Below are 13,531 nucleotides of genomic sequence, written 5' to 3'. Positions count from 1 at the left end.
GCCCTTCAACATCACTGTTTAGGATATGTCAAACACCCACACTACTGCACTCAACAATTTCCTGTCAGCGTGACAAAAAACGAAAAGGCAGTGTGTATGTGCCTGCTCACCTGATGGAAGCGTTTAAGATGCAACGTGATGACAGGAGGCAGCAAAGATATCAGCATTTGCTTCCTAGCGCTGGTGTAAATCTTCTCCAGCTTCTTGTCTATGCCAACAACAAAAGATAAGAAATGTCAGATTTAACTGTTAAAAAATACACTTTGTTGTATTTAAATGAACAGTCAGGAATCTTTTGTATAAAGATTTGAGTGATTGAGGCAAACACTGAAAACAGCAAGTGCTCATTGACATTACAGACTGTAGCCCTTCATCTTGACACTAGTAAGAATTTGCACTTGTTCTGATGTGTGTAAACACAAGCTGCTACTGATGAACTCCACATGGTCAGAGTGTTTAGAACTCAGTGAGCACACAATCAGAGAGCAAAGGAGTGAAGTGCACCACAGAAGTAGACTGAGAAGTTTCTATGGACGTTTTGATACTTCTTTCAGAGCAAAATCTGGTCATTGTTGGAATCTATTTTTACTGGCAAGAACTCAAGCTGCCTACGGCCGCCATGAAGGACAAAACTCAAAACTATTTACAGCCAACAATCGAGCATACTGTGGTTGAGAGTTTGATATTCAAAGATGGATTTTGTAAATGAAGTATCACTGAAAGGGCTTCCTAGGGGATGACCTGTGATTAAATGATCAGATGTACAATAATCTGGCAATTAGAGTTGTAACGATTAGTTGATTTTTTGATTAGTCAATCAAAAGAAAATTAAATGAAACTCTACATAATTAAATAATTGTTTTTGAATTTTTTTTAAAGAGAAAAGCTGAACCTTTGCTGGTTACACACTTCTTAAATGTGATCATTTAATGTTTTTCTTTGTCATGTACAATAATAAACTTGACAGCTTTGGATTTAGTGGGATGAAACATCATTTGAAGACGTCACCTTGGGCTCTGGTAAATTGCATAGGTTTCACTATTTTCTAACATTTTACTGGCAAAATAATGAATCAAGAAAATAACTGGCAGACTAATCAATAATAACAAACAATCGCTAGCTGCATACCCACTGGCAATAATTTAGAAACACTCAGCTTTTTGTTGTTTCATATGTTTTGTCTTACCGGCTGAGCTGCTCTTGCGCAGCTGTTTCTGTCTGCGTTCAGTGCAGTTCTCACACAGCAGCTTGTTGTTGCCCATCAGCAGTTCCACAGAAGTGAACTGGTGGAGGCAGGACTGGATGGAGCACTCCTTGGAGCTGGGTGTGTAACTGTGGGACAGTGCCTGGAAGGCCCCCTGGTGGTGTTGATGGTGGAGGTTATCTCGTGACTGCGTCTCTCCCTGCTCCTCCTGAGAACAGTGTGTAGAAGGAGAGCAGTCCCCAGGAGCGAACCCGAGGTTGACTTTAGACACTGCAGTGACGAGCTGCTCTACTGCACCACTTTGCCTCATGGAGGATGATGACGAGGGGGAGGAGGCAGAGATGGGCGTAGGGGATGGAGTGAGGGTGGAGGTGGACGATGGGGTGGACATGTGCCCGTGGCTGTGGCTGGAGGAGGAGGTGCGTGGGGCCCACTCGCTCTCTGAGGCCTCACTGTCAGCGTCATTACTGCTGTCCTGAGCACCTGAGTCTCTTTCGCTGCCATCTGAAAGGCTGCCGGCAGCAGCCATCTTGCAAACAGAGACACCACGAGCTGATCCAACAGCTACGCCCTCCTCCTCCACCCGCTCCACACTGCAGCTTGCTCCCTTCTCCTCCACGGAGCTTGAAGACTTCCTGCTCTGCTGCTTCTGGGGGAAACAAGAACAGATACATGAGCCCCTTTCAGGGATGCAATTTTACATGTTGGTCATAAAGGATCTTTATTATTATTTTTTTTTTTTTTTTTCATAAAATTTGCTCTGGCTATCTTCCAACTATTTCTTGCACAGCTAAAATGTGAATAAAAGGACTCACACTGCCAGTAAAGGCATGCAAAAGATACCAACATCTATATCTATGACACAAACACACAAGAGATGAGGAAGGGATGCTGTAAATGCTGTGCCTTGATTACATCATCTTAAAGCAGCACATTTGACTCTGAGGAGAGACTATTGCATGCTACTTTGTAAGGATGGCTGGAAACTGACATTGTAGTGAGAAAACATCTGACCCTGGCCCGATGTAACAGAAAGAAATAACAGGACAGCTTGGTGACGCGATGTGGGAAAACATTTTCCACCTAGTACATCATAGGAGATATCCTGCAATGCTTCGGTCATATCCACACTATTATGTTTTTAACGACAATGATCCCCGTACACAAGAGTGCATTAGATATAATTTCCATTTATACTAAAACACCTGAATTGTTTAGTATAAACTGTCTACTCTGCGGCTGGTTGCTTAGTGACAGACAATAGTAGAGGAGGAGGAGATATACGCACATCACCGGTAGGTGCGAGGCTGTCAACAAGCAACAAGCAAGCAAGAAAAGGGAAAAAGCCTGCACACTGCTCCAAGTCAAAACTGTGGTTTATTAGGACAACGTTTCGTTCCCTTTGACCTGACGAAGATCCCTTCTGGATCGAAACGTTGTCCTAATAAACCACAGTTGTGACTTGGAGCAGTGTGCAGGCTTTTTTCCTTTTCTTAGTGACAGACAATACCATGGAGATGACTAAACGTACAACCAGAGATTTCTTTGCTTGGACTGAGGACAAGTTGGAACTGTTACCTAAATGAACAAATGAGTATAAGGTGCTGGCAGTGGCAGAAAACAGATTGGGAGTTATATTAGCGTCATATTAGAGTGGTTCCAAGAGGATTATCCATCACAGGAGGAAGCCATGGCAACAATATGCAGGTATGCAGACCTAGCTATGATATTTTGGTTTGACACTTTGCGACTAATAAGACCCAAGCTGGAAGCAAATGTAGGTGTCTCCTTCATTGTTTTTAAGAATCTCAGTTTTGCCCGTCTAGACAAAAATGTGACCGAAGATTTCAAACTCAAAGGCCAGCAGTATTTTCAAAGGTCTCTGGTATGGCTTCCAAAACTGCATTTGTAGTCAGCTGGAGTAGTGTGGACACTAGGCGTAGCAATAGTTGTGTTTTAAAATAAAAATGTATTAGTGTGGATGTAGTCTGGTGTGCCAGAATCGAAATACTGTGTAAGCTTTGTGGCCCTATCTGCAAGGGTAGAGTCTTAATTGAGCAGAGTCAACATGGAAATAGGGTATGACATGGATGTGTAATAAGAATCAAATTGAATAAATATGAAGTGGTAATTACAGATCTGAAAAACATCAGCTATCAGCTTACCCACATTATACGACATATGACATCCTGTAATTACTTTGTATTTCAATTGGTGGTGAAGTTACAATGAGAATTTCTCCTTGTGGAATCTAAAGTATCAGCCTTAGTCTTCTTTTAAATCACATTCAGGAGGGAAAAATAGAAACTGACACTAAAGCCCAGGCTGAAGCACTTCGCAAAAACATGTTTACCTACACCTGTCTTCAGATAACGGAGAAACCCAAACACTGGCATGATACAGAAACAATCAAATGCACAAACCCAGCAAATCACTGCTTAATGAGAAATCACTTTTAGATTAAGCAGCACTAGTACTCTTTACATGCACATCCCCACCTGCCCGCTCAGCTTCCTGGTGTTTCTGTTGACCGAGTGTGCTGCGGAAAAAACCTGGTCGCTGTGAGTCATGTGTGTGTCCTGCTCCCGGCTGCCCTTCCCCAGCCTACCAGGGTTGGACGGTTTTGATATCTGAGTTTGACAAATAAAGAATCATCAGTTCAAAGTTGAACTATAACCAATACCGCAGAATTTTTCTTCTGAAAACACTTCAACCTGTCATCTAACTGTGTCAATTTTCTTACTCAATAAAATAGGTATGCTGTTTTAGAGTGATAATTATCATCCTTTGATATTTTTTTTATCGATTTTCTTATGAACAACTGCAGCAGCTCACCCTCTCCTCTATGATGGGTAAGGAGATGTCTATGAAAGCCTCCTTCACTGTGGAGATCTGAAAGAAAAATCACACACAAGTCAATGTCAGCAAATATATTCATCACCTTCTCAAAAAGTCAAAATTACAGCCAGTTGTTAATAAACTTCTGCTGCTGATTTTCAACAAGACTAAGAGGACATCTGGGAAGCAATTGATTCTCTGCTTATTGCTCTCCAGCTCCACACCTGGTGCTCTCTACCTTCAAGGATGTTCATAAGTTTTCATAGTGACATTTGCTTTGTTAACAACTCGAAGCTGAGCCCCCACGTTATTGTAAATGCCTGCTGCAAACAGTTGGTGTCTGAGCTGGTTCTTGAAGGGCTTTTTGGTTTTGTTTTTTCTGTTGACTTCTGTTTTCTCTGACTTATTTTTCAGTTTTTCAGTTTGGTTGTGGGTAACAAAGTTAAAAATGATGCTTGGATATAAAAGCAAGATGAGAAATGGCAACCTAATCTTGGTTAGCTTCACTTCAGGCCAGTGACAAATTCAATTTGTGACAGAAAATGTCTGGAAATCTATTGCAACTCCAGCAGTGATTGTTTAAATAAAGCAGTAGCAAAACAAACTGAAATTTCAGTTTAACTGGGTTTTACATTAACTGTATTTGAAGGCACTACTGAGTCAAGGTTGGCTGAATAACGTGTGAACTTGCCGACCTTGTGCTTCATACGTGTTCCATTGAGGGCACTGCATTGAGCTCTGCCTGATTGGTTCACACAGACTATTCTATAATTCAACCACATACACTTACATGCTCGCACTCTTCACACATAATTGTGTTAGTCAGCTCGCCAACAAAAATGCGGTCCACAAAGTTCATTTTCACACCTTCCTTTCCGTACGCTAGAGGGAAAAACAGAGACATAGTTTTTAATTGAAAAATGTCATCATTAACCTGTCAATTCACTCCACTAAACCTTTCTGCTCACTATTATATCTCCAATAAAGGCTGAGGACTAACTGTATATAACTGGTTTTGTTGATCATATGAATAGAACGTTGCAGGTAACAGTGAAGGTGTATCCAACAAAGGCTATACTGTGCTGTGTTCCATCGAACCACCCTTTGCCTGATTAGTAACTGAGCTGTACTTCCATTAACTGCCACAAGATGGGACTATTGATCTTAGCCATCTTATCCACCGCAGCGAGTATATGAACCTTTGACTTGGCGTTTGGTCTCTTCATCTGCTGTCTTTTCGGTGGGATTGTTGAAAGCCTTCAGAATTCCCGCTTTCACCCTCTGGACACAAACACAGAATAACAGAACAATGCAGATTTAATGCAAAATAAATACATCAATTAAAATAAAATCCACTCTGGGATGTTTTTCTTGAATTCTCTCCATTACATCCATTAGTGAAATATCAAATTCTAGCCTTGTCTAAAAACGTTACCATGTAGATCTTAATTAACAGCGCATGTATGTGTATGTCTATAAGTCCTTCACGGCGCCCTCTTATTGAAGGTGACATGGTCAGTGAGTGTGTTGGTGACAGAGCTGTGAAGAGGCACAGCCACAGTAAAGCACCAATCAATAGATAATTGGCCACAGTCTGTGTCTGTGGTCGAGACCAGTCAGCCCCCATTGTCTCGGGACCCACGCACTGGACTGGCTATTTAGGTCAAAAAGTCCTATTAATCCCAGCCTGGCCGGCATGCACCCCACTCACTCAGCAGTCAAACCAGGCTGAAGCTCTCCTACTAATTAATTACCAGCAACCCCCCATCTCCCTCCCCAAAATAACAGCATGCACTGTCCCACACGGGATGGGGCCGAGGGAGGGGGTTAGGGGAGGTGGAGAGGGTTGCTGGTACAAGGGTGCAGGGGTGGAAACTAAAATGAAGACGGGGTGAAGAAGGACAGTCCATGCCCTGAGAGAGTAATACCTACCGTCTCAGCTAATTGGTGATAATTGACTGGGGCCAAATTAGCATATTAGGATCTCTGATACTAATGGCCAATCAACACAAACACTTAGGGCCTCTAAAAGGTTGGTGACACCCACTGCAAAAATACCAGTCTCTCTCTGTGACACACACTCACACAGGACATTATGTGTATATAATCTAATCAGTATATATGAATATCTCAAATACGCCAATTCAATATGAATGGGTTTATTCAGACTCAGTAGGTATGGGTTATTCGCTGTCAGCTTAAGAAAAAATGTGTGTGTCATGTTTGTCCAGCTATATCAAAAACACTTCTATGATACATCTCATCTTCATTAGAAAAGTTAGTACCTAGTTTAATGTTTGCATTCATTTGTAAAAAATATTCAACAATGCAGGCCAAAATGCCACTGTATCTCTGTGCTTGGCTGTATAAATGAGTTTCTGAGTGAATGAATAGAGGGCGCAGTACCCCCTCCCTCTTTACCTCCTTGATTGGATTGGGAGATCGGCTGATGAGTGTGTGTGTGTGTGTGTGTGTGTATGTGTGAGGGAGGGGGCTGTGGGTGACCCTCAAGCACAATGGGACGGCCCTGGAGCTCATTCAGCAGCTGTGGGTTTCCCAAGATCACACAATGATGCCGGTCGTGCCACTTGCAAGTCCCCTAAGTGGCACAACTGTCAGTGTTCACAAGTTTGAATGGGAGCAGGGGAGCCCAGCCTGCGGCCCCTCCTGGGTCTGAGGCTGACCACTAAACACACCCGCTAACTTCTCCTCCTTGGTTCACATAGCCACTGGTGGGGCCACAGGGGCCAGCTCAGCCATGCAAAGGGCTGCTGTGGGGTCTCCTAATTGCCCTGTGAAGGCCTGGGGGGAGGGGGTTCTCTGTACTTGCCAAAAACATGGCACCATAAGGTTAAAACACAAAAACTGGCTGGCCAAGCAAAACCAAGATACTGGGTTTTGTGAAAGCACACAGCCGCCAACAAACAAACTGAATGTTTTCCATTGTAACTACAGTAGGCTCGGATGGCTTTCAAAACAAACACAGAATTCCCCACAATTCAGGTATTAGCATGATACTATCAGTGAACTACCATCACTGCTGATTGCTGATTTTTTTTTTTCAGTAAATGGTTTGATGTAGTACAAAAAAGGCAGTGCGTCTCACAGCAATCCAAGCAAACATTTGAAAATTAAAAAACAAAATACAACTTGCCAAGTCAAATAGACAAAAACAAACTAAGAGTCTACAGCCATGTTAGTGGCTCTGTGAGGCTGTGCAAAGGCACAATGGTGCTCACAATGCTAATGTGAGCATGCTACAATTTTCAGTTAAAGTGCTTTAATAGAGATATTTACTATGTATAATATTATAATCAAATACTATATATAATATAGTATAATATATAATATTCACCATCTTAGTTTTCCATGTTAGCATGGTAATATTTGTTGATTAGCCAAGCAGCAATCTCCAGGCCTGAAAAAAAAAAAAAACCTCAAGACTTCAAAAAAGGAGTCCACAAAGCAATGTGTGACATCACAGTAACTTCACCATTACTTTAAACAGTCTATGCAATTAGTACAAAACACTAAATAGAGGATGATGGGGTTGTTAGCATTAATGTGGCTAAGAAATAGCCATTTATAATGTTCCCCTTCGGGCAATGATAAACCCCCCAAAACTCATCTCTGTTCATCAGAATGATATACTTAAGTTTTTTTGTCCATGAAAAAAATCCCCTCATGCTTTAGGCTCAGATATAACTCTTTATATAACCTTTACCTTATTTAGTACGCACAGATGATATGAATATGCAGATTAGCACCGCATCTTAGCCACTCGTCTGCAGCTCCAGTGTACCTGCTTACCTTCACTCTCTTCACACACACAAACCTCTCTACAAAATGCTCAGCCATGGCATTGACTGCTTCTTTTTACTCAGGATATGGTGTAGCCTATAAAAAACACCATGTGGACATGTTATCAAGGTTAAAGACTCTATTGTCACTGAAGGGGGTCTTTAAATCCCTGAATTTCCTTCAAGGTTTGTTATAACCCAACAAGCACGTACATACAGCGTCCTCATTTCTAACACATTTTCTCCTAACAAATGTTCAAAAAGCACTTGGAAAAAAACCCCACAAATACCAGAGGTACAAAGAGTACTTTTTGCAGATATGAGGGACATTTCTTTTATGAAAAGTAAAACTTAAGCAAACTTTGAAAAACATAACAAAAGATCCACACCAAATACATTCTGAACTTGGAAAAACAGTGTGTGTTTAAGCTTTTTACAGCCTTTACAGGTGTATGTGTGTATATGTAAGCTCACTTTAGTTTCCTCTACTCGTATGGAGTCCAGTAGGTAGTGCAGAAGCTCCTGGCTGTCTTGTTGTTGGTAGCCCTTGAAGCGCGGAGCCCTGGAAACAAACAAAGTAAAACATAGGTGAAAGTCAACGACGACAGAGAAACTTATGAAAATAAGGTGAAAGGAAGCAGAACATAGCTGAGAAAGGACTACGACCTGTTGGCAGGAAAAACCAGAAATATTTGCCTTTATTTAAGGTTATACATTTTTACGACGTATGTGATCAAACCCAATCAAGTCAAAAGGAAGAAAACTACCACACAAGCATTTGAAATCTATAGAAAAACATGAAAAAATGAGAAAACTCCCATTACCCCTTTTCAAGGCTTTTTCACTTTTGTATCTGTAAAATCCTGCCGGCCACTATATGAGGTTTGATTCCTTTCACATATCAAAACATTTCAAGATTTGAAAGGTTGAAAATTTGCTTCACTCTTACATTGTTCACAGTTTGATGTTTTCAGTGTTACAAATCTGTCTTCAAAGTTTTTAAACTTGCTTTATTGACATTCATCAAAGCCCTATCAGAAATCCAACTCACTTTCTCCTTTCATAGATTCAAACTGGCTCTTTCAGCTTTGCTGTCTGGGATTTTTTAGCGTTTTAACAGAGGAAACATTCTGAACTCAAAATTCAAACACATGAATAGAATGAAAGCCAATCATCTTACATACTCAAACACTGCACACATTGTCACAGCAAAGCGATATTTTCAGATATTTAAAGCACATTTTCCTACATTTGAATCCTATTCTTTTTTTTGTTTTAAATTCATAGTTCACAACATACTTTCAGCTACAGCTGCTGACAAACAACTACTTTGGTGACCGATTCATCTGTGTTTTACTTTGATTAATCGATTATCAATCGGATAAAAAGAGAAAAACTATCTATTTCCAGCTTTTTATTCAAAAACAAAACATACTCCTTGTAAAGAAAAAAATCAAATGTATGCTAGATGAAGAGTACGTACAGACAAGGCCACTACAATAAAAAAATAAATATTTCACAACGTTACGTCATACTCCAGTGTGACTCTGACCTAATTTTACTTAATAAGCGCTAGCTAAGTCTGCCGTTTCTGGCAGATTTGTGGCTGTTTTGATGTACAAACACATGATTACAGGGTAATCTAAAAGCAAATGTAAGCAACAGAAATACCTTCCGTCTGTTTAATTTTGTTTTGTGATGGATCAGTGCAGCTGGGCCCCAAAGTAAAACTATTCAGCTTTATAAAGGTTAGTTTAAAAAATGGCTTCATCAGGGGCCCGGCTACAGGACACCAAATTTTATTTCCTAGGATGGCAGAGGCATGATCGCCCTCCTCTCCCTCTGATTAGCAAGTACTCATTGCCTTTGTTGGTTGGACTGGTTAAGTTTAGGCAAGAAGAGTGAGATCAGTTAGGATTAGGGTAAGAATGTTAGGGGAAGCCAATCAGAGGCAGAGTAAGGAAGAGTAGGGTTTGTCATGCCTTTCACCATCCTGGGGAACAAAAACCTCTACTGACCACACCCAGGTAAATCAAATGCTACCCGCAGAGACAAAGGAGACTGCATTTCCTGTAGTTAGTCACATGTGCTAAACAGGGTGCAGCATTTGCCGGCTTACTGCTCTCACCTTAGGAGACGTGTGCCGTGCATCATGACATCTACCAAACTTATCAGTGATGACATTCGTTGCCACGTATTTTTATGATCAGTTCTGATTTAAACGATAAGTTGTGCAGTCCTATTTTCAACATGTTAAACTTTAGTTTTTACGTTTTGATTGCGACAGTAATCTAACTTTGTAGACCTGACAAGGAAAGAGTGAACCGTTTGTTAAACATATTCTGGCAAAAGCTGAGTCATTGTACATTAAGCTTTCTACATGCTGCACCACAGCTGGAAATTAGCCTCTGCTTTGAGTTGTACCTAAGAAGCCTTGTATCTATTGTAAAGATTGTGCTTGCTTTAATTTCCCTATCAGGATGACCTTCTGTCTCCTGCTACACAGTGAAAAACGTGTGAAATCAGGTACATCTAAAATAAAACAACACCTCTTGTTTAATGCATCTTTTGCTTCTTACTTATCATCTTGTTTATTGTTTGTGTCTCAGACACACTAATGGGCAAAGATCCCCACACTGCCTTTCCCAGCAAAAACACGGTGTGCTAGCGAGTCTGATATTTTTTAAGAATGCACATCTTGTTAAGTATGAAGGCATGGAATATGAGATGGCATAATTAAGCACACCATGACTCCCCTTTCAGCAAAAAGTTCAAATTATTTAAATCAATTACCTGATTAATATATTAGATCCTCTATTGCATTTTTTTCAGTCATAATATATGCTGGCAAGAAATCTTAATAGGTAGACAGTTCACTAAAGTACATAGCCAATTTACGCAATCTTTGTTCCACTTCCTTCTCCCTGGAGAACACAGAAGTCCATCAAAAGACAAAAGTGCTCCACACAGAACAAAGATTAACATTATTTAGAAATAATAACAACAGGTCATCAAACCACAGCTCTGCCATTCTGGCCTTGACATTTTACTGAGCATGTTATTGCCATTTTGTTGGTGGACACCCCTCCTGGACATTAATGTCAGAGCAGTTAGAGGGGAGGCTCTCCTTGGGTCCGTCCCCTGGCCGTCCGCAGTGAAGCAGATGTGAGGACAGATGCCAGGGGCAGATGGGCATCCAAGGCTAGAGCCACTGCAACCTGTTGGGCCGAGCCAGCCACATAACCACAGGACAGGTTGGTCCGACGGGCACAACACACACCGAGACGCCACATCACTGGTTTGAGAAACCATCAGTCAAATGCTAAGGATATTTGGAGGGCGGGGGCTGGGTGGGTGGGTTAGATCCTTTAACAGTACTGTGGAGGTCCTTCACTGGTACTTGATGGACACCAGTGGTCCTCAGGCTTTTTAGTGTAGCATTAACGTATCTCCTGTCACTTCAAGGAGGCAAATGTTGTATCTTTTGTTTTGTAGCCAATCATTAATGACATTCATAATCATAATTATTAGACCAGTTCATTTGAAAATTAATCCTCCTTTGGAGATAGGCTGACATGTGGCCCAAGAATGGATGTCCGTGGTTGGGGGAGAGATGGCCAACCACCTGCCCTCAACACAGGTCATAAGCAGGAGGTCTGGAGGAGCCTAAAGTCACCCTCCCACCCTTACATACACACACAGTCTCTGTCTCTTATGCCCTCTTCGTGCAGACACATGGGGAAGGGTGGGTGGAGGGGTGGGGATGGTAGAAAGCACATATGTCATTTGCTCGCCAACCCTAAAAATGAACAGCATGTGAAGGAATGTTTCCCTCTTGTTCCGCTAACTATTCTGTCGACCTCCCGGGAGAGAGACACAGAGAGAGGAATATAAAGCAAAACAGAGAAGGAAATGAGTGAGACAGAAAAAGAGTGAGAGACAGACACAGAGAAGTATAGAGAGAAAAAAAAAATTAAAAGGTTGATTGGGATCAGTGGGAATGAGGAGGTCTGGAAGCTCATCCCAGTGGAGAGAAGCAGAAGGGCCCTGTAGCGCTGCTCTCAATCTGGCCAATGCAAACAGCTGCGGTGCTAACACAATTAATAGCCGGATGACTTAGTACCAGACACAAGGCCACACAAGCTCCCCCCCCCCCCCCCAAACACACACACACACACCTACTGTATGAGCAACACAATGCACCCGCACACAGTTCACATATTAAATTCATCAGCATTTACTCACACATAGGCATAAGAAATTTAACTATGACTCAATGAGTTGCAATATGCTCAAAAAAATGTATATTGCAACTATTCTACATTTGTTCCACTTATCTGACTGACTGTCACTGTACCATTTATCCTTACCAACAATAAAACTCCCACCTCTCACCCAGGCGACTAAGAGAGAATAAATTGTACATTACATGTTTACTGGCTGAATATGTTGCTATGTGACAGATATCAAAGGATGAAAAATGCAAAGTCATATTGACGCAAGCTATATTATGAGATGCTGGTGTATTTAAAAGCTTGTATGCCAACCGCAACCTGAAATCAAAGCCCTCTTAGGTTTAAATGCTAATACATTTAATTGAATAGTTTTTCCTTTTATAATCAAAATGTTCAGTAGACCAGACTGTCTCTATTAACCTCTGGTCCATCAAAAAACCCTTTTCAAATGTTTCTTTTATTTTATGGAAGGGCTGTCCCCTGAAAGACGAGGATTTGAATTATCAGTCCTTCTAAACCCTGTTCAAACTCTCAAAATCTGTACATAAAAAAAGGAACGCATAGTTGAACTGTGGTACTGAACAACCAAATCCGATTCAACTGACATCATTCGGAGATGGGTACAGTTCTATTTATACTTCTTTTTAGTTTCCTTTCTTTAAATGAATGCAAACACATACCCTGCAAGACTGTGGTTACTACTGATGCCTGAGTCGTGTTTGGTTTGATGCATGTTGTCCTTCTACACAGCCAGACAGAGCACAATGATATGGCATAATATGTAGACAATACTATCTTTTGTCCTATTTTTAGGGGAGTAATGAAATAAGCCTTTTGGTTCAGCTGACAGTTTTTTTTACTGGACTGATATTTGTCTCTTTTGCTGCAACTTGCTCATTTTGAAGTGAGGATAATTATATGCCACCTTGACTTCTCTGTCTCTTTCTAATTACATGGTACTGTTTGGTAAGGTTTTGCAAGACTGAGAGACAAAAAATCAACACCAGCCTGAGGAGATGCTTCATGCACCACTTAGTAAACAATGTCTTCATCAACTTGTGCTCATTTGCACAGGTATTATTTCTTTGTATTTCAGACATAAAGAGGCTGACAACATCCTTATTTTCAGGTTTCCAAACATTCACAGGTAGACCGGAGTGAATGGATTGGATGGATGGACTGTAAAGTCAGAATTCCCAGACTGCGGCTCTCGGCTCAGCACGCGCACGTAAACCAATGTTTGTATTACTTTTGTAACCAACTATGAATATCTGCCTCTTTTCTTCAACCTGAAAAAGGTCTTCATCCTGGGCAGACCAGTATGCCGACCCTGTTTCTTTGTGTGTGTGTACTGCTTGTGTGTCAGTATAGGTGTGTGTGTGTCCAGGATTCCAGAGAACGAGATGGAATCTATTGTTGTCCTCTGCTATTTCTATCAGGGATGTAAGGCTTCT

The 13,531-nt window shown here is 41.2% G+C and overlaps 1 protein-coding gene across 4 annotated transcripts in view; it reads right to left on the bottom strand.

Annotated features, from left to right (window-relative positions):
• usp45 (ubiquitin specific peptidase 45) overlaps positions 1–13,531 on the bottom strand; it is a 41,532-nt gene that overhangs the window by 6,332 nt on the left and 21,669 nt on the right. For 2 of the 4 annotated variants that reach the window (XM_033641731.2, XM_033641732.2), the window contains exons 9-15: positions 8,317–8,404; positions 5,242–5,323; positions 4,833–4,924; positions 4,040–4,096; positions 3,703–3,834; positions 1,187–1,853; positions 111–208 (exon numbers count right to left, since the gene is read on the bottom strand). In XM_033641731.2, coding sequence (XP_033497622.1) covers positions 111–208; positions 1,187–1,853; positions 3,703–3,834; positions 4,040–4,096; positions 4,833–4,924; positions 5,242–5,323; positions 8,317–8,404 — 1,216 coding nt within the window. Of the gene's footprint in view, positions 1–110; positions 209–1,186; positions 1,854–3,702; positions 3,835–4,039; positions 4,097–4,832; positions 4,925–5,241; positions 5,324–7,397; positions 7,461–7,482; positions 7,940–8,316; positions 8,405–13,531 lie in introns of those variants that run through there. The other 2 variants (XR_004502496.2, XM_033641734.2) reach the window with 2 other exon arrangements.

The sequence above is a fragment of the Epinephelus lanceolatus genome, chromosome 10, assembly GCF_041903045.1.
Source record: "Epinephelus lanceolatus isolate andai-2023 chromosome 10, ASM4190304v1, whole genome shotgun sequence".
NCBI classification, from domain to species: Eukaryota; Metazoa; Chordata; class Actinopteri; order Perciformes; family Serranidae; genus Epinephelus; species Epinephelus lanceolatus.
The sequence above is the reverse complement of the archived record's forward strand: the minus strand, read 5'-3'. Positions and strand labels throughout refer to the sequence as shown.